Source organism: Lepus europaeus, chromosome 4 (assembly GCF_033115175.1).
Source record: "Lepus europaeus isolate LE1 chromosome 4, mLepTim1.pri, whole genome shotgun sequence".
Taxonomy (NCBI): domain Eukaryota; kingdom Metazoa; phylum Chordata; class Mammalia; order Lagomorpha; family Leporidae; genus Lepus; species Lepus europaeus.
In genome coordinates this window covers 108,294,838-108,321,140 of record NC_084830.1, presented here as the reverse complement: position 1 = coordinate 108,321,140, position 26,303 = coordinate 108,294,838, and the positions used below count along the sequence as shown (strand labels likewise).

At 56.9% G+C, this 26,303-nt stretch overlaps 1 protein-coding gene across 1 annotated transcript in view; it reads left to right on the top strand.

Moving 5' to 3' along the window:
* Positions 1 to 23,617, top strand: part of NEURL1B (neuralized E3 ubiquitin protein ligase 1B) — a 189,688-nt gene extending 166,071 nt beyond the window's left edge. Inside the window, exons 6-9 of the mRNA XM_062189910.1 lie at positions 6,629 to 7,174; positions 16,223 to 16,951; positions 18,600 to 18,725; positions 19,095 to 23,617. Coding sequence (XP_062045894.1) covers positions 6,629 to 7,174; positions 16,223 to 16,951; positions 18,600 to 18,725; positions 19,095 to 19,339 — 1,646 coding nt within the window. The 3' untranslated portion in view covers positions 19,340 to 23,617. The remainder of the gene's footprint in view (positions 1 to 6,628; positions 7,175 to 16,222; positions 16,952 to 18,599; positions 18,726 to 19,094) is intronic.
* Positions 23,618 to 26,303: the final 2,686 nt, after the last annotated feature.

The following is a 26,303-nucleotide window of genomic DNA, read 5'->3' as shown; positions in this document are numbered from 1 at the left end:
ACAACACCTGCTCTGTTGGTTTTGCATTTTGGACTTGGACCAATGTCACTGGAACCAGAACTTTCTCACTCAAGGTCCACAACCCGAGCATGGAGGCTGCTATGAGAAGTAGAGCGCTGGATGTGGGTGTAGGGATGTCTCCGGGGGTAGAGGCCTTGCACAAAGCACTGTTGCTCCTGACAGCGTCCACGACCCCTGCCCCCCAGCCCCGGCCAAAGGTTAGAAGTGGCCACCTTGAGGAAGGTGGGTGGAGGACACCAGCATGGTCCCCCGAGCCTTGGCTTCCTTGTCTGGGAAACAAGGACAGCAAAAACTCCCCCGCAGGCTCATCCTGAAAGCGAAAGCCAATCAACGAAGGCAGGGGCCAGGCACACACAGGGGCGGTGACTCCCCAGCAGGGCGGGCAGCACAGGCCGGTGTCCCGGTGGGCAAGCCCCCTCGCCCAGTGGCTTCTCGACCCGACGCCACCTGCTGGATGCCAGGGACTCCGTGGCCGTTGCTTCCCCACCAACCTCCTGGCCGGGGGTGCCCTTTCCTCTGGCTCTTTTTAGATCAAAGCAAGGGCTGGGCCGGGGAGATGAGTGAGGACCATTCAGGGGGTGGCGTGGTGCACATTTGGGACACGGCTGAGATGGCTTAAAAATAGGCCTGTGGCCTTGGACATCAAGGGGAAGCAGCCCAGGGACTTCAAGAGGCCTTTTCTGGCCGAGGTCATGAGCCCGCCACGGGAGAACCACCCCAGACTGTGCTTCCCAGTGGCACAGGCGGTGTTGAACTGGGGGTAGGGAGCGGAATCGCTAAAGTGATGGCAGGAAGGGAGTGGGTGTTCACTGGGCACCTGCTAGGTGCCCCCCCCCCCCCGCACTGTGGGTGGGACGAGTCGGCCTTGTCCATACCCACAACAGCCCTGCAAGTAGGAGCTGTCTATGACTTGTTTTCTAGGTCCGGGGGGGGGGAGGGGCTGTCCAGAGAAGTGAGGTGCAGCCCCCAAGCTCACACGAGGCGGGGATGGCGTTGTGGTGCCCTGGGTTAAGCCCCCACTGTGGCACCGGCATCCCGTATCAGAGTGCCAGCTCGAGGCTAGGCTGTTCCGCTTCTGATCCGGCTCCCTGCTAAGGCGCCTGGGGAGGCAGCAGAAGATGGTCCGAGTGTCTGGGCCTCTGCCACCCATGTGGGAGACCCGGATGGAGGTCCAGGTTCCTGGCATCAGCCTGGCTTAGCCCTGACTCTTGTGGACATTTGGGGAGTGATTCAGAACATGAACAGTGGACTCTCTCTCTCTCTCTCTCCCTCTCTCTCTCTCCCTCTCCCTCTCCCTCTCTCTCTCTCTCTCTCTCTCTCTCTCTCTCTCTGCCTTTCAAACAAAATAAATCCTTAAATAGAAAAATAGACGACAGGGAGCAAATGATAAAAATAGAGTTTAAACTTGAGCCTCACTCCAAGCTGGTGTTCTTAACTACCTCTAAAGTCAAGATTTACAAAAAACCACAAATGGACAAAATGGAGGCGAGCAGCTCACCCAGCGACGGTCCCCATGGGAAAGGGAAGTGGATAGTCACTGAGCACCTACTATGTGCCAGGACTTGGACTAGGGTCTGTCTTAACTCTGTCACCCCTGCCAGCAGCCTGAGACGGACACCGACTTGGCGAGGGTCCAGTGCCCTGCCTGACCTCTCAGCTTCGCCCCCTCCCCCCCATCCCCGCTCTAGCTCTGCCCATCTGCTGCAGAGGTCTCTGCTGGATCCCCTTCCCCACCTTGTTCTCGACGTCCCTGGACCCAGGTCCTGCCTGGAAGACGAGAGGGGTCACCAGCCAGTGGCAGCACCCCGGCCCCCCCTAAACACACACACAAGGCAGCAGGTCTCCGACCTCCATCTGTCATGGAGGGACAGGGCCATAGGAGGTGGCCCCTGGCGTGGTCTGGGGCCTCCTGCTGGCACTGACAGGGTGTCAGTCTGATTCTGGCCCTGACAACCTCTGTACCCTTCAGCCATTTGGGGGACACAGCTGCTGTCATCCCCAGGAGGGGCACGGTAGGGGACATGAAGGCCTCAGTGGAATATTCTACAGCCACGAAGAATACTCTGCAGGAAGCCGTGTGGGAGAGCCTGTTGAGTGCCATGCTGAGCCAGGGAAGACAAGGCACGGTGCTGGGTGGAGGGCAGAGGGGCGGGAGGAGGCGCTCTGGTTTAGGGTCACACAGAGCTGGGTCCACACCTCCCCGCTGCCCCTGCCACTGCAGGAAATGTCCTTGCCACCTAGAGCCCTGTTTTCTTGTCTCTAGAAAACAGACCCAGTCCTGCTGTAGGGGAGCATTTGTGCTGAGAACCTGTTGCGGTCACGACTAACAAAATCTGAGCCAGGGTCTGGCACCCCGGGGTAGCATTGGCTAAAGGCTCTCCCGTGGGCGGAGGTGATACAAAACGCAGTGGGAGGTGGGGTGCGACCTGGAGAGCCGTGGAGGGTGGGATTTGCTCTCTCACGTGGCCAACACGTGTCTATTGCAGCGACTTAAATATGAACGCCCAGGTTTGCCATGGACATCCCCACGGGGGTGGGGGTGGGGATGGCATGAGTCCACCTCCCACTTCCCAGTTCCGGGGAGCAGCCGGTCTCCCCGTTCCCAACTAAACGTACACATCCGCGTACCACTTTGAGATTGCTTATTGCTGTATTTTTGTTTTCAGCTTCTCCAACTTGTGTAAATCATGCATCCTCTTAGAAAGGGCTTCACTCTGGTTCTCCTTGTCTCATGTCAGGGCCCTGGCCCCAGTGTCGGGGGAAAAGTAGGGTGTTTATCCATCGTTCCCTTGAAGGGAGTTGGCTCACAGCATCGGGATTCAGCACACACACACGCTGCGCGGGCTTTGGCCGAGTGTCACACTAACGGGTAGCTGGGTTTGCAGGGACCTTGCCCTGATGGTCCCAAGACCATGTGTCTCCCTCCCCAGTCCCCTGACGGCTTCGAACAGCCCTTATAGAACAGATGCTTGGGATTCGCAAGGTTTTGTAAGGACACTGATGGAGAGATGAGGCGGGAAAACACAAGTGATAGGGAATGAGATAAAAACAATCAAGTAAGGCCGGTCTGGGCACTCTGCCAGCCGGAGGGGACTTTGGCCTGTTTGGGCACTGGGAGGGAGCTGCAGTGCAGCTGAGTGGCATGGTCAAGGCCACAGCCGCTGGTGTCCGTTGGCAGCCCCTGACTTACACCCAGGTGACGGTTCCACCACCCATTTGTCTCTGCCCGTCTGTGGCAGCCTCCAGCTAGCCGGTCGTCTCACCCTTGTGAGGCCTGTGTCCATCCCTCCCTAATAGGCAATGCAGGCCTGGCCGTGGCCCTGCTCAGCTGGAGGCCCTGCCACAGCTCCTCTTGCCTGTGCCATGTGTTCTAAGCCTGGTCCATATGATGCCTGTGGCACCCTCGCCCCTGATAGCCCAGGGCACACCCTCTGCCGCACCCACTCCACTGCTCTACCCTCTCCACAAGTTCCAGCTCCCCCTGCCTCTGCCCCTAGCATTCCTCTCTGCTCCCTCAACAGCTGGTTGGGTAGGCATCACCACCACCCCCAGTCCCTGGCCAAGCCGGGGGCCTCCTCCAGGCCCTGTAGCTCCTGGGTACTGAGAGCTTAGCATGCCCTGTATCACTGGGTACTCAGCTGTGACTGTGGGGAGACCTGGTCTCTATGAGAGCCAGGGGTGTGGGATCTGCAGAAATGTCAAGTGAGTGAAGAACTGAATGACTGGACATTCTGCCTGCTGCCTGCCTGGTGCAGCCCGCTGCCTGGTAGGCCTGCCCAGCATCACCAGGTGGCCTCCTGCCTCCCTGTCTGAAGTCAGGGGTCTACGGCCCAGCCGTTCTCTCCATCCCATGTTAGTTGTCCAAGGGCAGAGGGCCTGTGGAAAACTGGTTTAAAAGACAGGTCCAGGTGGCACAGAGGCCTGGCCCGGGTGCCACCAGCTGTGTGACCCTGGGCCCTGACTCAGCCTCTCTGGAGCTCCAATTCTGTGGGCTGGATCTCAGCAGTCCTTGCCTCCTGGGGTTCCTCGTGAGGATTAAGTGAGGAAGCGCGTGGCAGGTGACTGGCCCAGGGGCAGTGTCCCTCTTGTGCTCACTGCATGCAAGGTGCGTCTTACAGTCAGGACAGCTTTGGTTAAAGCCTCAGAAACCCAGCTCCACCTGGCTTATGAGCAAAAGAGGGCTTCGCTAGCCGAAAACCCCAAGTCATCCGAGAGGCCTGGCTCACATCCCGATGGCTACCTCTGGAGTGGAGTCAGCTCACTAGCTGGGGGAAGCTGGGCCTCTGAGGAAAACTAGGGCATAGTAACTGGAAAAGGAGGGATGGAGGGAAGGGGCAGGTGGAGGCAGCTGGTGCCCAGGTACTGAGGTTGTTGGAGGGAGGCCTTCCTCATGGCCCAAGCCTTGGGAGGTGGTGCTTGCGGCCTCACTCTCCTCTGGTGAAAATGACTTCTGGTTTCTGTCTCCCTGGATCAGGCATGGCCCGGTCAGAAGAGCTACCTGCCTTGACTCTGGCTGGCCCCTTTCCCTCTCTTAGCCCATTTTCCCATCTGTAAAATGGGCTTGTTGGAGGAAGTGATCTCTGGGTTGCTCTGACTATAACGCAGTAGCTGAGCTTTGCTGGGCACAGGGGACTCAAAGAGGAAATGGACGTGCACCTGCCCTCAGCATCCATCCCTGCATCTCACCCCCCCCCCCAACCGCCTTGCTTCCCCTGTGTCTGTTACAGAACCAGGCCACTAAGCATGGTTTAATCCATGGCATATAATTGAAATATCCAAAGCAAATATAGTGGGTGGTGTTTTTTTTTATTTCTCTCTGTAAAACTGAATTAAAGCCTCCAAGACTCAAAATAAACCTGTATGTACCCCCAACTCACTGTCCCTGCCCCCGCCCCCAGAGCCACATCCCCTGCGCCCTGGAGAAGCCTCCAGCTTCCTTGTGCACCACACCTCCCCAGCAGCCCACTGCATGCAGTGGCCTCAGCACCCCTGCCCCTTCCCTGTGCCAGGCCTGCCAGAGTGGCTCACCTCCCTCGGAGTAAAATGGTTATAGAAAAAGCAGGCAGCCACAGGCTCTCCCCACAGGCCTCAGCTCTGACTGCATCTCCCTCCTCTCTCTGCCTGCTCACCCCCTGCCGGCTCCACTGGCTGCCTTCTTTCTCCACCACCCCAGCACACTCCCACCACAGGGCCTTTGCTCTGGCTGGTCCCCCTGCCTGGGATGCACCCCCACCAACTACCCTAATGGTCTCTCCCTCCCTCTGGGTCTGGGCTTAAATGTCACAGGCCCTCCTTGGGGTCCTAAGGTAACACCTGTCTCTGCCCTGCTTCCATGGTGGCATTTTTCCTCCGTAGTGCATCCCACCAGGCAGAGTGTGTTGTATTCATTGTCTGACTTTGCCGGCTGGACTGTCAGCTCCACCTGTCTCTCTTGGTGACGGCTGTGTTCCCAGGGGCAGGCATGGTGCCCAGCACACACTACACAGTCACTCAGCATCTCCTCAATGACCGAGGTCCCTTAGGCTCCTTTGTCTCACGTGGGACCTTGGCTTTATTCCTTGCATTTTGTCCTGGGTGGGTCGGTGGCTTCTGTTTGGAGAGGAATCTCCGAGCTTCCTTGCCCCATATCCTTCCTCTGTGCCTCCTGGCCCCAGGAGAAGGGAGCCGTGCCTTGTTTGCCTCTTCATGGCGTCCTCCTCTTTGTTATCTCCTGCCCTAGCTCCCATCAGCCCCCGGTGTGCCCAGAGTGCAGTGCAGGACCCGGCTGAGTGTGGGAGGGTGGATCCCTGCGGGGGGCTCTCATTCATTCCCTGGGAGGTTGTGGCTCATCTCGTGGTGCACCTCGGCTGGCCTGTGGTTTGTAGGCAGTTGCCATGAGCACTGTCCTTGGCTGCTGTTCGTGAGTGGGCTGCAGTGCCTCCTCCAGCCATTGCCCACCCTGCCGCCTCCCAGGCTGCCTACCCCACCCAGGCCTGGGCCACCTGGGTCCGGAGGCTTTGGGAGGAGACCAGCCCAGGGGCCCCAAGTCCTTCGGAGCAGGCTCCCCAAAGGTGTGTGTCCTAGGAAAGCCAGCCGTGCTTGTCAATGAGTCGGGCAGAGGAAGTCACAGAGCGTGGCTTGGTCGGCTTGGTTTTGCCTGGGAGCCTCAGCAGCACTGGACTGTGAGTGCACTAGTAGTATTCTAGGATCTCCATCCACTTTGTCTGTTAGCAGCTGCGGAGTTCAGTAGCATCCCCAGGCCTTGCTTCTCAACAACACTTGTCCAGGAACCGCAGCCCACTGCCTCATCTCCCCCACCCCCCACGTTCCCCGCCAAGATCCCAGGGCCCCTGTAAGGGAGCTCTGTAGCCCAAAGATGGCCTGCGAAGGCCCTGTAGTTTCGGAGGGATTGGGTGGAGATGGAGAGGTCCTTGGGCCCTGCTGTGGCAGCTCTCTGGTGTGAGCAGGTCTGAGGGTGTGCATAGTGATTTGGTTGTGGCTTTGGTCTGGCCGGGTCTGGCTTTGGTCTGGCCAGGGTGGGCTCTAAGGGGCAATGATGACCAGAAGTCGACTCAGGGCCCACAGCAGTCCCCAGGGGCCTAACCTTGCTGTGTGTCTCTTCCTGCAGACGCAAGCCCACCGGCGCGCCTCCTCGCCACCCGGCCGTGCTGCGGCCCCGGCCCCGAGCGGCGCGCGGTCCTGGGTGAGGCGCCGCGCTTCCACGCGCAGGCCAAGGGCAAGAACGTGCGGCTAGACGGCCACTCGCGCCGCGCCACGCGGCGTAACAGCTTCTGCAACGGCGTCACCTTCACGCAGCGGCCCATCCGCCTGTACGAGCAGGTGCGCCTGCGCCTGGTGGCTGTGCGCCCTGGCTGGAGCGGTGCGCTGCGCTTCGGCTTCACGGCGCACGATCCGTCGCTCATGAGCGCCCAGGACATCCCGAAGTACGCGTGCCCCGACCTGGTCACGCGGCCAGGCTACTGGGCCAAGGCGCTGCCCGAGAACCTGGCGCTGCGCGATACGGTGCTGGCCTACTGGGTGGACCGCCACGGCCGCGTCTTCTACAGCGTCAACGACGGTGAACCCGTGCTCTTCCACTGCGGTGTGGCCGTGGGCGGCCCGCTGTGGGCGCTCATTGACGTGTACGGCATCACGGACGAGGTGCAGCTGCTGGGTAGGTCTCGGGCCGCTGGAGGGGGAGGGTGGCCCAGCCCATCCTTGCCCCCTGCAGGCAGGGTCCTAGGGCGCCTTTATCACTCGCAGCCATGTTCTCAAGGCTTCTTTTGAAAGGTGCTGCCCAAACTCTGTGTATTGCAGCTCATTCATTTCTCAGACAGCCTGCCACCCCCATGGGCAGATGAGCCAGCTAAGGCACAGAGGGGTTACATCCCTGTGTTGCAAAGCTAGCATTGGAACCCCCAAGGGTTGGTTCGGCGTCCATGCCCTCCCTCCAAGTCCCTTGCTTCTCACTCATTCATTCACTCTGTTCACTTACTCACCCATTCATGAACTCATTCCCACATGTACTTATGTGTTTGCTCGTTTGCTCACACAGGCACCTGCTCACTCATCCCTTGGTGTACTCACTCAGCAGCCAAACTTGGGTCTGCTGCAGGCACCTGTGTGGCACCTGCCCTGCCGGCAGTCATCAGGCAGGGGAGTCAGAGCCAGGCCCGCACCCGTTCAGGGGTCCCGGTTCACCTGATGGATATTTTTGCTCTTTGGAAAACGGAATTAAAATGCACATGGAAGTAACCCTTTTAAAGGATGCAGTAGAGTGACATTCAGTTGGAAACCATTACCACTGTCGCTAACATTTCTCCACCCCAAGGGAAACCTGGACCTGTACTATTCTGTGTCCTGTCTGAGCTCTTAGCCCTTGAACCTGCACAATGCCCCTGAAGCAACCCAGCCTCAACCTCTGGGGGATAGGACAGGTTCCTCAGGGCGTCAGGACACAGCCCTCCGAGTAAATTCCCCGCAGTGAAAGGCACGATCTGTGCACCTGTCTGCAACCCGGGAGGTTCCCACTGCCCTTTCCAAGTCAACCCCCGCCCTTCTACAGAGGTTTCCACTGTTCCGGTCTTTCACCGTGGATTAATTTTGCCTGTTGTTGAACTTCACTGAAGGGGATTTACACGTCTGTATGCACTGGTGTGTGGGTTCTTTATCTCAGCAATCTTTTTGAGGTGCATCCCTGTTGTTGCCATATCAGTAGATTGTTCCTTCTTATCACTGAGTGGTGTTTCCTGATACGGATGCCCAGGATGTAGAGCTGAGTGTTGGGCTGACTCTGGATTTTGAACCTTGTACTTTGAGGGAAAGCCAGCTTGGGATCCTTGCCCTCCACGCCCACCACGGGGCACAGAGGGACAGTTCACACATGCAGGCTGTGGCTCCCCAGCGCCTCCTAGAGGTCAGAAGGCAGCAGGGAGGCACAGGGACCTCTTCCCCACCTGGTTCTCCACTTGCCTGGTGTGGCCCTGGCCAGGTGACAGAGCCTCTCTGTATTTTTTTTTTTTTTTTTTGAGAAAGGCTACAGCTGTTTAAGGCACATTTAAAGGCTGCTGCACAAATTTTTTTCTATATTAGCTTACTAAGGATATTTTCCACTCTTGATCTTGCTGAGTAGGGTGAAGTTTTTTCATTGGGGTTTGAATATGATTGTCACAGATGGCACCTGGAAACAGATTGCTTTGGGTTCAGAATTCTGGCTCTGAAGTTTAGTAGCTGTGTGAGTTTGTGCAAATGGTTTTTAATAAAAAATATTTATTTATTTTATTTGAAAGGCAGAGTTAGAGACAGAGAAAGAGAGAGATCCTCCATCTGCCAGTTCATTCCCCAAATGGCTGCAATGACCAGGGCTGGACCAGGCTGAAGCCAAGAGCCAGGAGCTTCTTCTGGGTCTCTCACAATGGGTGCAGGAGCCCAAGCACTTGGGCCATCTTCCACAGCTTTCCCAGGCCATAGCAGAGAGCTGGATCAGAAATGGAGCAGCCGGGACTTGAACTGGCGCCCACAGGGGATGCCGGCACTGCAGGCGCTGGCTTGACCCAGTCTGCCACAATGCTGGCCCCACGCCTTGAGTTTTTACATCTGTAAACTGGGTTCACAGCAGTGCCCACCTCAAGGGCTTGTTAGTGGGGTTACAAGAGATGATGGGTTAGAGAGATCAGCACAGTGCCTGGCACATAGAAGGCTAAGAAATATCGTGTGCATCTGCAAATGGGCCAGAGTTTCACCTCCAGGAAGTGCAGGTTCCCAGAACTCCCGTGACTCTGTGAGAGCTCCTAGAAAATGGGAGTGCCGTCCTGCCCCATTGCCCTGCCTGTTCACAGCCTGTGTCTCTGAGCAGCAGCCTAGAAACCCCAGTCGCTGACAGGCACAGCAAGGGGGTGAGGGCTTGGTACACTGTAAACGGGCAGCAGCCTTTGAGGACTGAATGAGACAGCGTACTCCTGGGAGGAGACCCGGGCTCCTCCACTGCCCCCGCCCCGTCTATTTGCTCACTCAACAAGCTGCTGTGAACCCTTGTGGTGTTTCAACGCCCCTGGAGGGGAGGGAGAAGCAGATTCTGATGGAATGTCAGTGCAATCCAGCAGACCCGTGCCTCAGTTTCCCTCTCTGTGGTTGTTCCCAAGAGGCCTGAATTGCTGGGACATACCAAGTGCAGGTGCCACAGGACAGTGTTCATAAATGTGAATAAAAGGGGGAAATGAGATTAGAAGAATTTTATCCTTGGGTCATGAGATGATGGGTAAATTTCACTTCCTTTTTTAAATGTCTGAAACTTTTTAAAAATATATATACACTGATGGTGGGGAGAGAGAGAGAGAAAGCAAGCAGGCTTGTATTGCTTTTATAATCAGTAAAGAGCAATGAAGTGACTTTTCCTTTGCAGAGGTAACATGAGCTAATGGAGGGAAGTTTGTGGCACACGAAAAGTTATCTCTCCTGCTCCAGGCACCCCCTTCCCAGGGCTCCCACGTTCAGACCTCACGCTGCCCCAGTGCAGCCCACTCCCCATTCCCAGGCAGCTCAGTGCCAACAGTGTGGGAGCCCCACAGGCTGCCCTGTAGCCCACGGTAGGAGGCTGGTCAGGTGGAACAAGCGATGCCAGCCCCAGGCTACGGCGTTACATGCTGCATTGTCAGAAATCTTTGGTCATGAGAGAAGCCCAGTTTAATCTCATTTATGCAAAAGGGAGCTCGTGTCTTATGTGACTAGACACTCCAGGGAACAGCTGCTTTGGGCCTGGCTGGATGCAGTACCGGGTCTCTTGGTTGGATTTCATTTTTCACGCCACTGTTGACATTGCTGGCTTCGTGCTCAGCCGAGCTCGCCCTGTGGGGCAGAGGGAAAGTGGCTGGCAGCTCCAGGCCCATGCCTCACCAGCTTGACAAATCCAGCAGAAGGAAATGGGCTTTTCCCAAAGATCTAGCTGTAGTCGCAAGACTTCACCTCATCCGTCTGGCTTGGGTTGTGTACCCATCTCCAAACCCATGGCCAGGGCCAGGGGGTAGGACAGGGATTAGGTTGGGTTAGGGCTCCTTGTCCCAGCCCTTACCTCTCCCTGGAAGAAGGACAGGGGCCTCGCCAGAGGGTCGTTTCCCTTATCTGAAAGCCCTGAGAAACTTTGAGAGCAGTTACTGTGCACCTACTGGGTGCCCAGCCCCAGTGCTGAGAGCTTGCAGGGGCATCCTCACGAGAGCCCTGAGGCAGAAAACAGTATCGCCCCCAACTGCAGACTTGGCATTGAGAGAGAACTTGGCGAAGGCCATGTAACTGTCAGTGCTTCTGAGTCAGGGTTTTCTTTAGTGTTATGAACAAGGGATCTGATAAAGTCTTGAACATATCCCTCTACCCACAGGGCGTGGAGGGCTCAGTGCACCCCTCCAGGCTGCAGGTGAGGAAACAGGCCCAGAGAGGGGCAGGGCTTTGCCCAAGGCCGCCCAGCTGGTCAGTGGCCATGGTGGAGGGGTAAGGCTTTGGCCCGGGACCTGGGAGGTATCTCAGTGTGAGAGCCTCGAGAACCCATCAGGCAGGGAGGAGTGGCTGCAGATAGCTTCACGCACAGCCCCTGTGGGCAGTGGCACAGGACAACTGGCCTTTGCAGTTACTGTTTTCCTTCCAAAGAGCCCAGGCCAGTGCCCACCTCGCCATCCCCAGCAGGAAGGTATTTGCATGGCAGGTGGCCAGAAGGATTGGCCTTTCCCAGTCAGGGGTGAGATCGCCACTCTGTGGCTGCTGGCCTATGCCACTAAGGACTCCTGGCAAGGGGCCACACATCATCACAATTCTTCCCTGCTGAGTCCTCCCACAGGCCAGTGACACAGGGGTACGGGTCTCCACTTTGCAGGTGCAGACTCCGAAACCACAGCCAGGACTGGCGGGGTCCAGTCAGGGTCCATCACCTTCAGTCTGGTCATCTTTGGCTGGCAGGAGGGCAGCTCTGGGAAAGCAGAGCGGGGGCCACCCCAGCAAGCCCAAGTCAACACCCAGATCTTTCCTCCATGACACCCGCCCGTCTGCCTCGGGCAGTGGAGGAGGGAACTCTGCCCCTAACCCCTCTACCTGTTCTTGGACCTTGCGAATATCTATCCCCTTTCTCTGTTCTCTACCGAATTATCCCCAGGAGCACAGAACTGAGCCCCCGACTCGTGCCCCCGACTAGCGCCCCCAGCAGGCCTATCTCTGCTGTCACAGTGCCCTCTCCAGCTCATCCGGAGCCCAGGGGCACTGCCCCGCACCGCACTGCAGGCAGCCAGGCTCACCCTGCAGCGCCACATGCCCAGCTCCTGTCCCTAGGCTCTTCTGCTGGGTACGGGGTACCCAGAGGGCCTCTCCCTGGCTTCTGGGTGCTGCTGGCAGCTGCTGGGTCTCCCCAAACACGCGGTGGTCATCCTCTGCCATGGCTCCTCCTGCTCCTGCCTGGGCCACCTGTGTCGAGAGCCCCAGGTCGAGATCCTGGGCGTGCTCTCGCTTTCCTCTGTATCGTCTTGGATTGTGTAATGCAACATGCACGTGGAGAAGTCTATAAAGACAACTGTAGGCGTTAGCAGATCGCTGTAAGGGTTCTCCTTACTTACCCCTTTGTCCAGGTGATCTCAACAGCTCACCGGGCCGTGAATGTCATCTCTAAGCCATTGGCTCCCAAATCCGTATCCCCAGCGCTGCCTCTGCCTGTCCTGCCTCTGCCCCTAGTGTCTGAGCAGCATCCCACGCTGGGGCACCCCCCACCCCACCCCGCCCCGCCATCCCCATCATTGATAAACAGCACTGCCCACTGGGTGGATCTGTCCCCAAGCTCAGCCTCGGCTCCTCCTCTCGCCTCCGGTGACTTCTCTCGGCGTATCTCATCCCTCCTGCCCCAGCACACGGCCTCAATCGGTCCTTCAGCTTCTGTCCACAGTACCTCCTGCCTTCACGTTCACCTTCACACAAAGATGGGTGCCCCAGGGCATAAGTGCCGCTTTGCTTCCAGCCCCAGAAGTACTTGACCGGAGAGGGGAAGGGAAGATCATTGCTGTAGCCCAGGTCCAAAGTCAGGAGCCGGAGGTGGCCAGCCTGTCCCAGGCATCTCAGCCTGGCTGGCCCTGGCCTGGGGGCTGCTCAGTGGACACTGGGGTAGTGCAGTGCTTGTTGGGGCCTCCCCCTTCCCCTGGAGACAGAAACCACCCCCACCCCCACCCCCACCCCCGAGGCAGCTTGGCCTGAGCCTGAGTCCACCAGCTGGGCGGCGCTAGGAGCTCAAGGAGAACAGCTGTGCTTTGCAGGCGCACCAAGGGGCTCCCAGAAACAACCGCTTGTCTAGAACGCCTTTTCAAGGAAGTGCTTGCTTTACTCTACTGTTGGACATGCTGCTTTTCCTGATTACAGAATCAATCCGAGAGAGTACTCTGAGACGCTCATGGGAGGGGCAGGCATCTGGGGCAGCCGTTACAGCGGCACTTGGGACGCCTCCATCCCGCTATCAGAGTAACCGCGTTCAAGTCCGGCTCTGCTGCTGATTCCAGCTTCCTGCTAATGCACACCTTGGGAGGCCACAGGTGATGGAGGTGATGGCTAAACCGGGTCCCTGCAACCTATCTAGGATTACCCAGATCAAGTGGCTGGCTCCTGGCTTCAGCTGGCCCTGCTCCAGCTATTGCAGGCACTTGGGAAGTGAAGATCTCCAGGTGGAAGATCTCTCTCTCTCTCTCTCTTGTCTCCCTGCCTTTCAAATAAACAAAAATAAATTTAAAAATAAGAGGGAAAAAGTTCATGGAAAACTGAATGGTTTTAGCACAAAAAAATTTTAAATCCAGTTTTTACATAATATGCATTTTTACAAACTCCTTGAAGACTCCTAAGATGCACAGATCTCAGGGTTTTAGCACCAGAATAAACTTCTCTTCTAAGCCCATTCCCATGAGCTTTCTGAAGCACCCTCCTAACTACCCTTGCATTTTCGTATTTCCTTCCTATTTTCTTGTGCATTCATTTCCATGGCACTCTATGCATATATTTCTGATAAAATTAGAATCAAGTGTCTATCTTTTGTTCACTTAATGTTGTATCATGGGCATCTTCTCACAGTGCTCAACATCAGTTGAAAACTTGATTTTAAAAAATATTTGTATTAGTCAATTTTGCATTACTGTGACAAAATCCCCAAGGCGGTCTTCTTTATTTTAAAAAGAGCGTTTATTTAGCTCACAGTTTGGAAGCCGAAGGTCCACAAGTGGGAGGCCCTGGGTTGGACTGTGGAGAGGGTCTAGGTACCCCTGTACCACAGCAGGAGCAGACTGGAAGTCCAAGAGATACAGGGGGCAGGCTTTCCTAAGAACTCGCATTGTGAGCACTCAGGAGGCTAGGGTCCCCTGTGCCCTCCCACTGTATTCCATCTCTTTTGAAGTTTATTTATTTAAAAAGCAAAGTGACAGGGAGAGCAAGATCTGCTGGTTTACTCCCTAGATGGATGCAATGGCCAGGGCTGGGCCAAGCCAAAGCCAAGAGCTTCATTCGGGTCTCCCAGGTGGGTGCAGGAGATGGATCAGAGGTCGAGCATTCAGGACACAAACTGGCGTCTGTGTGGGATGCTGGCATTGCAGACGGTGGCTCTACCCACCATGCCACTATGCCGGCCTCATAGATGGTCTTAAGAATCAAATGGAGGGGCCGGTGCTGTGGCATAGCAGGTAAAAGCCGCCGCCTGCAGTGCCAGCAGCACATATGGGCGCCGGTTCCAGTCCCAGCTGCTCCGCTTCCAATCCAGGTCTCTGCTATGGACTGGGAAAGCAGTGGAAGATGGCCCAAGTCCTTGGGCCCCTGTACCCACGTGGGAGACCCAGAAGCTCCTGGCTTCGAACTGGTTCAGCTCTGGCCATTGCCGCCATCTGGGGAGTAAATCAGAAGATGAAAGACTTCTTTCTCTCTCTCTCTCTCTCTGCCTCTGTCTCTGTAATCTGCCTTCAAGTAAATAAATAAATATTTTAAAAAATCAATCAAACGGAGATGCCAGCATGGTGGTGTAGAGGGTAAAACTGCCGCCTGCAGTGCCAGCATCCCATATGGGCATCGGTTCAAGTCCCAGCTGCTCCAGTTCCCATCCAGCTCTCTGCTATGGCCCAAGTTCTTGGTCCCTTGCACCCACATGGGAGACCCAGAAGAAGCTCCTGGCTCCTGGCTTTGGCCTGGCCCAGCCCGAGGCCATTGCAGCCACTAGGGGAGTAACCAGCAGATGGAAGATCTCGATCCCTCTCTGTCTCTGCCTTTCAATAAAAATTTAAAAAACAAAAAAGAACCAAATGAAATCCTGAAATCCACTTCTTCCCTCAGGCTTTCCTCTGGGAAACATCTTCTAAGGCAAAGCGCACACACTCCTGCCCGGCACACCCAAGGAGAGGGCCGCACCAGGGCCGCAGGGCAGGACAGCAAACCTCAGTGTGGGGACACGCCGTGGGGGAACACCCCCTGTTCCCAGGGCAGGGTGTAAATACAGTTCAAGTGAACCGTGACGAGCCGACCTCACCAGGGCCCAGGGCCCACGGGGTCTGAAAAACCATGGTCATTATTTCATTTCACATTTGGAAAATTAGACGAGGGAATTTTCTTGGCATGACACATTTAACATGGTAACTTTAACAAAATCTTGGCTGGAAGGGCCTGGTTTTAACAGCCTGGGAAACATTTTTCTTGTTTACTTATTATGGTCGACAATATTTTATCTCTAAAAAAAAAAATCTTCAGGATATTTTTAGTAACTGTTTCTTCCTGATTTTTCTGCTCTTCGCTGTGGCAACTGTTTGCTTCCAGACTTCATTCATACATTCATCCAGTCACGGGTCCAATAAACTATTCCTAATGAAGCCTATGAAGCCTGTTTGCTGAGCGCTCTGCTAAGCCCTGGGAAGAGTGAACAAACAGACTGTCTAGCTAGAGAGACAAAAAAATAAACAAGTCATCTACCCAAGTAGGAAGGCCGCTACTACCTGGATGATAAACACTCGCTATGTTGCTCTTTTAATACGTAGTATTCGAGAGCATTTTTCCTATCACTAAAAGTTATTCAAAAACCGTTTCCCCTGTGTGACGTTTTAAAAACTTCCCTAGGTGTCTGCTCCACAGAACACGATGATTTCTTGAAAAATTCATCTGCCCAGGCCCTGCCTACTGGCAGAGGCCACAGAGCATGTGCTACGGCCACACAGCCTGGGGACAGGTCGCGGCTCTGCCCCTTAGCAGCTGCCTCCAACCCCTCCGTGCCTCAGCTTCCCTCGTGGCCACACTGCTACGTGGCGGGTGGAAACAATACTCGTCTCAGGAAACACCACGGGACAGTCACGGCGCTCCCTGCCCTGTGATCAAGCCACAGATACACGCTGTGTGCTCTTTTTATTGGAGTGTCTGGTGCATTTGCGATAGAGAAAAAGATTTTTAGATGCCCTTTAAATGCTCAGGAGTGTGCCACCCTCTAGAAGAGGGGGAGAAGGTAGTGTAGGAGCGGGGGGGGGGGGGGGGCTGGGAGGAGGGGAGACAGGCCAGGGCAGCAGGGAGAGTGACAAGGGAGGAAGGGTCCCCGTGCGCCAGGGCAGGTAAACCAAGGCGCACACGCAGCCCAGTTCTGGGCATCTGGGCCCACTGGGTAAGCACAAGGAAGACGCAGCAGGGGCGGTGGAGCGCGGGCCCCAGCGCTCACGCCGCCCTCCTGTCCTGTCCTGTCCTGTCCCGTCCTGCGCAGAGAGCGGCTTCGCAGACACCATGACGCCGGCCCGCCTCAGCCAGGCCCGCTTCAACGCCTGCCTGCCGCCCAGCAGCCACGACGCCGCCAACTTCGACAACAACGAGCTCGAGAACAACCAAGTGGTGGCCAAGCTGGGCCACCTGGCGCTCGGCCGCGCCCCGGGCCCGCCGCCCGCAGACGCCGCCGCCGCCGCCGCCGCCGCCATCCCGTGCGGGCCCCGCGAGCGCGCCCGGCCCGCGTCCTCGCCGGCGCTGCTCGAGGCCGACCTGCGCTTCCACGCCACGCGCGGGCCCGACGTGAGCCTGTCGGCCGACCGCAAAGTCGCCTGCGCGCCGCGCCCCGACGGCGGCCGCACCCTCGTCTTCAGCGAGCGCCCGCTGCGGCCCGGCGAGAGCCTCTTCGTGGAGGTGGGGCGCCCGGGGCTGGCGGCGCCCGGCGCGCTGGCCTTCGGCATCACGTCCTGCGACCCGGGCGCGCTGCGGCCCGCCGAGCTGCCCGCCGACCCCGACGCGCTGCTCGACCGCAAGGAGTACTGGGTGGTGGCGCGCGCCGGGCCCGTGGCGAGCGGCGGCGACGCGCTCAGCTTCACGCTGCGGCCCGGCGGCGACGTGCTCCTGGGCGTCAACGGGCGCCCGCGCGGCCGGCTGCTGTGCGTCGACACCACGCAGGCGCTCTGGGCCTTCTTCGCCGTGCGCGGCGGCGCCGCGGGCCAGCTGCGCCTCCTCGGTGAGTGCCCGGGGGCCCCGCCCCGAGAGCGCGCGTACCTGTCCCCGCGGGGTGCCTCTGATGGAGGCTATTGGGGTGTTAACAAGGCACTGGCATGCACTGCGTGTTCAGCTGCGGGCCACGGATGGCGTAGTGGACGCCTGATCTCTGCTGTTTGGAGGGGATTCTGGCCTTGGCTCAGGCCATTGATAGGCTCTACAAGTGACCGGCTGCGGGCCAGACCCAGGCCGTCGGACAGGGCGCACAGGGGACAGGCCCCCAGCCCCAGACAGCGGCACGGGTGACCTTTGAATCCCCTGGTGGCCGAGGGAGGGTGGTGGTCAGGGAAGTTTTGCAGAGAGCGTAGCTCCGTTTTCAGGGTTGGAAAAAGCAGGTGCAGATAGCAAGGCCGTCAACATCTCGCGTGTTCATCTCACTGCGTTTTATCCTCCCGGGGATACTAGGAAACCACTCTCTACATCTACAAGATAATTCAGACATGGAGAGATTAAGTGGCAGCCCCAGAGTCTCCTGCTGGTCAGCCACGAAGGTGCTGGCCAGGTCGCAGACTGCCTGAGCCTTGGCTTCCTTCCCTGGAGAGAGGGTGCTGCCGCAGGCTGCTTACCACGGCTTTAGCACTTGTCTGAGGCCCTTGCTTGATCAGTGGCCGCGGTAACTTGTAGCTGCCCGAGGGCAGAGGAGAAGCAGGCCACCAGTGGTGGGCGCTGGGCCAAGTTCTCTTGTTCTTGTGGTTTTTTTGGACCACCAGACATAATGGTGATTGCAACCTGACATGAGTTGCCCAAGGTCTTGTTAGGGCTTTGTGGGAAGGTGGCCTAGGATCCTTCAAAGGCCCTTCCCCGGCACCTCTGGAGAAGCGGGGATGAAGCCTCCAAAGGCCAGGAGGAGAAGGTGCGGAGGAGGGGACTTGCCCTCCTGCCTCCTGCCTCCCAGCAGCCTCAGCGCTACCTGGTCTGTCTGGCCATCCTCCAGGAGGGAAAGGCAGCAGCCAGCACTCTTCCTCCTGACCGGAAGCAGGCTTGGGAAGGTAACTCGCTCATGTTGAGCACGAGTGAGCAGGGACCGTGTAGTGGCAAAACCCCATCCAGACTGCCCAAGCTAGATGGGGAGTTTGTAGGGTGCACACCACCCAAACGTCTAGGCGTGAACTCAGGGAGAGCCGGATCTCGGCGTTGACAGGATGACCATCTCAGCTCTGCCTTCCCTGTGCTGCCTTCACTCTCACTCGAGGTCCTGCCGCAGGGTGACTCTGCCAGCGCCAGGCTTACCTCCCCACAGGCGAAGTCCCGTCTTTTCCCAGCAAATTAGTAAAAGCGACAGAATTGGGCCTTGGCAGCCTTACCTAAAGCACCGTTGAGACCACACAGTGGATGTTCTCACTGGGCTGGTGTAGCTCATATGCATGGGGGGGTGGGGCAGCAGTCATGTCCCAAAAGTATGAGCAGGAAGAGAGGACAAGCAAGCAAAGAACCCACATCCACCGGGCTTGCAGGAGCTGTGCAGCAGCCCTTAGCAGGTGCCCGCGACATAACTCTTGTCCTCTCATGGGGCACACAGGGACCTTCTGGTACCCAGTGCTGACCAAGTGGGGACTAGCAAGGCAGAGCCAGCCTCCCACTGCCCCTCATGGAGTCTCTCTGACCCTCAGGTACCCTACAATCCAGTCCTGCAACCACAACTCCATCCGGGTCCTTTAGCGGCTCCCAAGACGATAGCGACTCAGACATGACCTTCAGTGTCAACCAGTCCTCCTCGGCGTCTGAGTCATCCCTGGGTAAGGAAATGCTACCCACCCCCATCCCCCACCGTGGGGGCAGCTGGCTTGGCTCCTGCAGCTGTGCCAGTGGCCGCGGCCTTCCGGGGCCTCCTCCTCCCTGCAGGAATCTTCTTCCATCAGCTGGAGGGAGGAGAGACCCTTAGATATGGCATCCTAAAGGGCACAGTGGCAGCATTGATCCTGGTGCTTGGCGTCATAGCAGCGTAGAGAAGGGTGGAATCCTGAAAAGTGAACCCAAATTGGCACCTCCCAGAAGTGCTCCCTGCAGCGGCTCCACCACAGTGACACAGCCTTCGTGGGGCTGGCCCGTGGGCGCCTACCTGAGAACCACATTACTAACGTGTGTCTTGTTCTTGCTTTCGGCAGTGACAGCCCCCAGCTCCCCGCTGAGCCCCCCAGTGTCCCCTGCTTTCTTGCCCCCGGAGCCGGCAGGCAGCAAGAACGGTGAGTGCACGGTGTGCTTCGACAGCGAGGTGGACACGGTCATCTACACGTGCGGACACATGTGCCTGTGCCACAGCTGTGGCCTGCGGCTCAAGAGGCAGGCCCGGGCCTGCTGCCCCATCTGTCGGCGGCCCATCAAGGATGTCATCAAGATCTACAGGCCATAACCTGGCCGCCACCGCTGGGCCTTGGCCAGAGCAAGGTCCTCTTGTGAAGCCCCACCGGGCTGGGCAAGCACCCTGGCTGCCTGAGAGTCCAAAGGCAGCGGCCGTGTCATCTGCCACTCTCCAGTGGCGTCCAGTCGTGGAGATGAGGCCCTGGGGGCTCTGAACCCCGGCTCTAAAGTGCTTTGCCCCCAAGAGCAAGCTCAGGAACTGCCTGGCAGAGTGCCCTGTCCCTCGGTGACCTTGCAGCCGGGAAACAGCATCCTCCATGTGAAGCTTATTTCTGGGGCTGGGACTGAGTGTGTGAGAGGGAGGCGGGGCACAGAGCGAGATAAGAGCACACAGGTGTTTTATGCAGGGAGCTTGGCTGTGGGAGATGGACAGGTAGGAATGTGCAATGCAGAACCCAGATGTTAGCATAATTAGAAAACATTCACTTTCCCTGGACGTGACCTAACCTGGTTTTGAACGAGCAAAGCTTGAACCTAAACAGAACTCCTTGGATGCTATAGGAAAAAAAAGAGACACTCAGCGTTTCTAAGGGGAGGCAAAAAACAAACAAACAAACAAAAAAAAACCTCATTGTTTACAGCTCCAAGGCAGCAGCTCCTTGGGGGAGGTGAGTGGAGAACATCGGGGGGCAATCCGCCATCGTGGGTTCTTGCATCGTCTTGCACTGGGGTTGTGGTGGCTGCTGCGTGGCTGAGCTCTGGTCTTCTCGCCCCTAGCGCCCGAGACAGTGTACTAAGCACACTGCACCTTGACTTGTCTAGATGCTTTCGGATCTTGTCACTCCCCTCCCCGTGTCCAGGAAGAAGACAGGAGGCAGGGTTTTTTCCTGGGGGTGGGCGATGCTCCCAGAGGCAGGTGGCTCCTGCGCATGCGGCTCTCTCTGTTTCCCAGTGTGGCCCCAGGCGGCCTGGCCAACAGGGACTTGTGGGTATTTCCAGAAGGCGGAGGAAGCAGGGCTTGGTCACTGGTCTTTGTTCTGGTTCTCTGTTTAGGAAGCTTCCCTTGCCAGTCACCAGGGTGTTCCCTGAAAAGCGCGTTAACTAGCAATTGAGACTTTTACTGACAATGTGGACGCTGGGATTTCTCCCCCTTGCCCGGTGTATTTGCTGATGTTTGCTAGGAAGCTGACCCTGCTCCTGCCCGCTCACCACTGCCTGTGGTCTCTGCAGGCTCCAGCACACGCCTGGGCTGGCTGACTGCTCCAGGCCTGCCCCTCCCTCCCAGCCCCCAGTTCTGGGCCCCCCCATCTGCCCTTGCTGCACCTTCAGGGAAGCGCTTTGACCGCTCTGATTCTCCGTTAGCAGTCAGAAGTCTAGTACCTGACCCGTGCAAGGGCCCTCAGGACCAGCACGACATTCTCAAAGGCTGGGGACGCCTGGAGAGGGGCGTGGGCATTTTTCTCCCCTTTCCTAACCTGTGCGTCTCTTGCTGAGGAAGGTGAGGAGAAGAGGGTCTTCAGGGAGTTAGCAGTGATGCACCAAGCATTGGCTGTTTGGGAAGGGGGTGGGTGCCCAGGGCCAGGCCAGGCTCTCTCAAGATGCCTCCCATGAGGGTGGTCTGAGCCGGAGCTGTGCTTCTCTGCCTGGGCGTAGGCGTGGTTTTCTGACCAGATCTCCCCTTCAGAGGAAACCCTGCTCTCTTGACTGGCTGGAACCTGCAATGGGTCCTTCTTCCCTGGTGAATTTGGGGAGCCTGCCCACATTTTGATTTCACAGCACGGTCTTTGGAGGAGCTGCTCCTGGAACTCCAGTGTTTGCCAGAGTAAGAGCTGGGGATTCTGGGCAGCCCCGGGGGCACAGCTGGAGCTCTGGGCCTCCCCCTGTGCTGGCTGCACGAGGAAGCAAAGTCCCTGGCTGGGAGGGTCCTCGGACACTGCCCCTCCCCCCCAGCCCCATGGAGACCGTCGCCGGCTCTGGTGGGCTGCGTCCAGGGACAGCCAGTTTGCCCCCTCCCCCACTCCCCCCCCCCCAGCTGCCACCTTGAGTCTCAGCTAAGGTCATGAACAGCCGCCACCAGGAAACCAGTGGCTGAGGGTAAACCAGGAGTGCTGCTGGCCACCGTCACCTGTTGAACCTGCTCTGCAGCTGCTATTAATAACTTTCCTGCTTCTAAGAGGAGTTAGGGGGTGTCTGTCCTGAAAACCCAGCGCTCTGAGCAGAGTCGTTCAGAGCTAAGGAAGAGATGCTCGTACCCCACCTCTACTGAGAAGGGGCAGGGTGGGGGGAGGGAACCACCTGTTAACTCCACACCTACTACGTGCCTTGGCACTGGGCTAGAGCAGGCCTGCCTGCATTAGTCCTGTGAGGCAGGTCTTAGAGCCGTTCTGAGTCCATGCAAGACATTGCTGATTGTAAAATGCCACCAACGTACGTGCCACTAAGGACAAGATGCAGCCGGCCCTGCCTGTAAGATACCACTGGACAGCGCATTCCCATCAGAGGTGCTGGTGTAGGAGAACATGCTACTTAGAGTCGGGAAGCAGGATGGTAGCCCCATTTGGCAGGGAGGGGCACTGAGGTTCTGCGTGTGAAGTGACTTCATGGTCACGCACCTGGGGGTGGCAGGCCTGGGAGTCTGGTGCCGCATCCCATGCCGTCCACAGCCTGGTCCCGGGCCCCAGAGAGCCCCAGACCGAGCCCTCCTCCCTGAAGCTCATGCGGAGGAGCCTGGGCACACTCCTGCACACACCCCGCTAGGACAGACGTCCGTGCCTTCAGGTCCGTCTGCGCGTACTCACCTTCTCCAAGGGGAGCTGAGCGGTCTGGGGTCTCAGCTGCAGCCCGGGGACCTGCTATTACACTGGGGCACCGTGTGGAACAGCTGTGCCCATGGGGTGCCCTTGGAGCATCAGCAGCAATGCCAGGATGGGGGACGCCAGCAACTGCACTGCTCCCTGTGAGCAGGGCTGTTTGCAAGGGGAAACGAGCTCCTGTTTCTAGTGTGTTCCGAGTGAGTCTTTGGGGTTTAGCAGGGGTGGCAGGTCCCACACTGCAGCACATTTGTCAGCCACTCAGCACCCACTGAACACTGATCAGCATGGCCGTGTTCTGGGCGGATGACAGAGCCGTGCCGGAGCGCAGCGTGCAGAGGACATGGACAGATTTCGTCAGCATGGCTCTGGCCCTGTGGTGTGAGGTCCTGGGCCAGCGTGTGCTCGGTACTTAGGAGAGGTCTACCCATCAAGCAGAAGCCATGTGATGAGCGGTCAGGAGGGTTGGTAAAACAGCGCTTCTTCCACAACACACACAAAGTCACTCAACAAACATGCTGAGCACCTGCCAAGTGTGGGGTGCTGGGAGGAAGGGCAGGAGGACGCTGCCCCAGCTCTGATGCCATAGATGGCAACCTTAGGAGGTTCATGAGATATTTGGGGCACAGTCCTTGGGGCGTTCTCGGCCCTCCTGTTGCCTTAGGTCCATGTCGGGGCATGCCCGGGGACTACTTGCCCAGTCCACAGCCTCCTGCATGCTTTGTTTGAGGTGCCGGGCCCCTTGCGGTCAGTGAGCTGCTGCCCAAGCCGCCTTCAGCAGAGCCCCCTAGGGCGGCCGTGGGCCTGCCATAGTGACCCTGTGGGGAGGGGGCCGCCTGCTGCTTTCAGGCCCCAGGAGAACCCCGAGTGTGTGATGCCGGTTCAGAACGGGGTTGTGCAAAGTCTTGGGAATGAGAGGCCATAACCTCCCACTCTCGGTCCCACCCCTGCCCCAGCCTCAGCGGGGTAGGGGCAAGGGGGACCCACCGGCTCAGGAACACGCGGCCTGCCAGCGTTTCCCACTGTTTCGCTGTCTGGCTGACTTAGCCGAGTCGTCAGTGGAATGACATGTACAACAATCGGTGCCTTATGAAAGTGTCTGTGCACTTTTTATCCTTTGTAAAACAACTTTTAAAAAGTGGGCGGGGGACCAGCAGATGGAGTGGATTCTGGAAATCTGTGATGAGCACCTGAACTCTTCCACATTCTGATCCTGATGTTGCCATGAAAAGGTGCCCGGCCCCCAGCCCACGCCCCACTACCTGTGTACAGGCCTTTGAAAAGCTGTCCTTTTTTCTCCTCCTTTTTCTGATTCAATGCTGTGACCACTCCCATACAGTCTAATCTTCGGGGATCTGTAATAAAGGGTTTCAGACTTAGAGGAGCGGGTTGGGAGGGGTTTGCACTGGCCTTTGTGTGTTGTGGTTTTGTGTGTTGTGTGTTCTGATTTTTGTCTGTTTTTATCTGTTTTATATTAACATAATTTTCCTGTTTAAAGAACAAATACAACTTTGGCTTGTTAAAAAAGTCTCATCAGAACTCCATTTTTACGGTCACACTTGTGCACCTGTTGGGGAGTGGAGGGACTCGGATCGCTGTCGCCTTGGGGAAATGGCAAAATGCCTCTAAACCTTGGCAGTGCTGGGCTGCTTCGCCAAATAACTCACTTATTGCAGGGAAATAATTCTGACCAATATTAAGCTGAAAAGATGTTCATCACAACAGTATTTATAATGGTAAAAAACAAAACCAAAAAAAACTAAGCAACCCTAATGTCCAAGGACCAGAACATCCTCACCAAAACTCCTGGTCACAAGTGACAGGAACCCAACTGGGACAGGTTGAAGGGGGTAAAAGGCTCAGGTGTAAGTGGATCCGGGAGCAGCAGTCTGCGTCAGGATTTGGTGGCTGCCAGCCTGCTCTGCCTTCCCGCGTGCTGGCCCTGCTCCCAGGCAGGTTTTCAGAATGACAGTTGGCAGGTGCAGCCGCCTCTGAGCAGTCCCTGGGTAGGACACCTCGGATCTGGTGTCCTTTCCTGAGCCAATCACCGAAACCAAGGGAATCCCGGTTCTACTGACCAGACCCAAGAGGCACACTCACCTGCCCCCAGCTGAACCCTGTGGACCGGAAGTGGGGAGCCGCTTCCCCAGGGAAAGCTCCAGCGATGAAGGGTGCACGAAGGCAGGCCCAAGCCACAGACGTCCCTGTAGAGAAAGACTGACTGATCCACGATGCAGACACGTGCGTGGCTCACAGACTGCCCCACCCTCACCGAGACGTGGGGCCTCTCCGTGCCTCGGTTCCCTCGAATGAAAAGCAGGAATCCTGATTGTTTCTGATCTGAGTGATGGGTGTGAGCCTTATTAAGATCAGGCTGGTGATGTGCGTGGCACAGCGTCTCACACTCAGAAACAAGCCACACTTGCTAGAAGAGTCTAGAATACAGGAATGTGGCTATGTTAAAATAAGGTGCGAAAATCAAAGTATAAAGTTGCACATACACTCTGGGCTCACGGATGGAAACACAGACAAGCCTGGCTGTGTATTGGAAAGACCAGCAGAAAAGAAGTAAAATGCCTACAAGGGCCGTGTCTGAGCAATGGCATTATTGGTGGGGCCTTCTTGCCCCCCTGTGTTTTCCAATTTTTTTTTTTTTTTTTTTTTTTGGATAGGCAGAGTTAGAGACAGAGAGAAAGGTCTTCCTTCCGTTGGTTCACCCCCCAAATGGCCGCTATGGCCAGTGCACTGCGCCGATCCGAAGCCAGGAGCCAGGTGCTTCTCCTGGTCTCCCATGCGGGTGCCGGGCCCAAACACTTGGGCCATCCTCCACTGCCTTCCTGGGCCACAGCAGAGAGCTGGACTGGAAGAGGAGCAACCGGGACTAGAACCTGGAGTACTGGCGCTGCAGGTGGAGGATTAGCCAAGTGAGCTGCATTGCCGGCCTCCAAATTTTCTATAATGAATAAGTATGGCTTTTAATTTAAACTTGCTCCTTGCAGGGGGAAAAATGATCTCCCTCCTTTGCAAAAAAAAAAAAAAAAAAAAAAACAAGGAGAACAGCTGTCCCCGGCTGGAGTTTGTCAGGAATTCCCAGGCTGATTGTGCTTTAAGACCCAGATCGAGTCCTGGGGGAGATAAGACCCCGCCAAGCTCACCAGCTTGGTTGTGCTTCCCCCCAGACCAGGCTTTCGGGCCAGATTTCTGGGCGGGAGCCTTGCAGTGGTGTCTAGAGTGTGTGGGGGGGGAGGGGAGCAGCTGCCGGGCTGCTCTGCGAGGCAGTGCTGGAGTAGAAGGGAAGCTGCATCCATCAAGCCAGAGAGGACTTCACAGCATTCGCAGTGTGGATCCGCACAGCGGTGTTTTCCTCCTGGCCAGGCAAGCAGGGCTCTTGCAAGGTAGGAGTAGGATTGGGCCCGCCTCAGAGGTGAGGCCAAATCGTCAGCGGCACGGTTACACGCGTTCTCCAAGGTCTGCAGCAGGAGCAGAGTCCCCCCAGGACCCAGGCTCCTTTTCCACCCGAGTGTCCTTCCTCTGAGGCCCCCTGCTTCCAGTAGGCCAGGGGACAGGCTCATGGTTGCCATCTGATAATCAAAACTTGTTTTTTTAAAAAAACAAACAAATAAATTAAAAAATAAAGAAGAAAGGACCATATTTATCTAGGTTCCTTGGTTCGTAAGAGATTGAAATAACTCAAGAAAAACTCAGCTTAAGAGTAAAAAGGGGGGGGGGGGGGGCGGCTCTGTGGCATAGCCAGTAAAGCCACCACCTACAGTGCCAGCATGCTATATGAGTGCCGGTTCGAGTCCCGGCTGTTCTACTTCCAATCCAGCTCTCCGCTATGACCTGGGAAAAAGCAATGGAAGACAGCCCAAGTGCTTGGGTCCTTGCACCCACGTGGGAGACCTGGAAGAAGCTCCAGGCTCCTGGATTTGGATCAGTACAGCTCCGGCCATTGCGGCCATTTGGAGAGTGAACCAGTAGATGGAAGACATCTCTCTCTCTCTCACTCTCTGCCTCTACCTCTCTGTAACTTTCTGCCTTTCAATTAAATAAATAAATCTTTTAAAAAATAAATAAATAAAAGGGAGGGGGGTGAAGGTATCAGCTCACACAAGTCCCCGTGGCTTCAGGAGGGGCTGCACAACGAGGTCCTGGGGCATTGTCCTTGATCTCTTGGCTCTGCTGTCCCCCGGGTCAGTCCCTTGG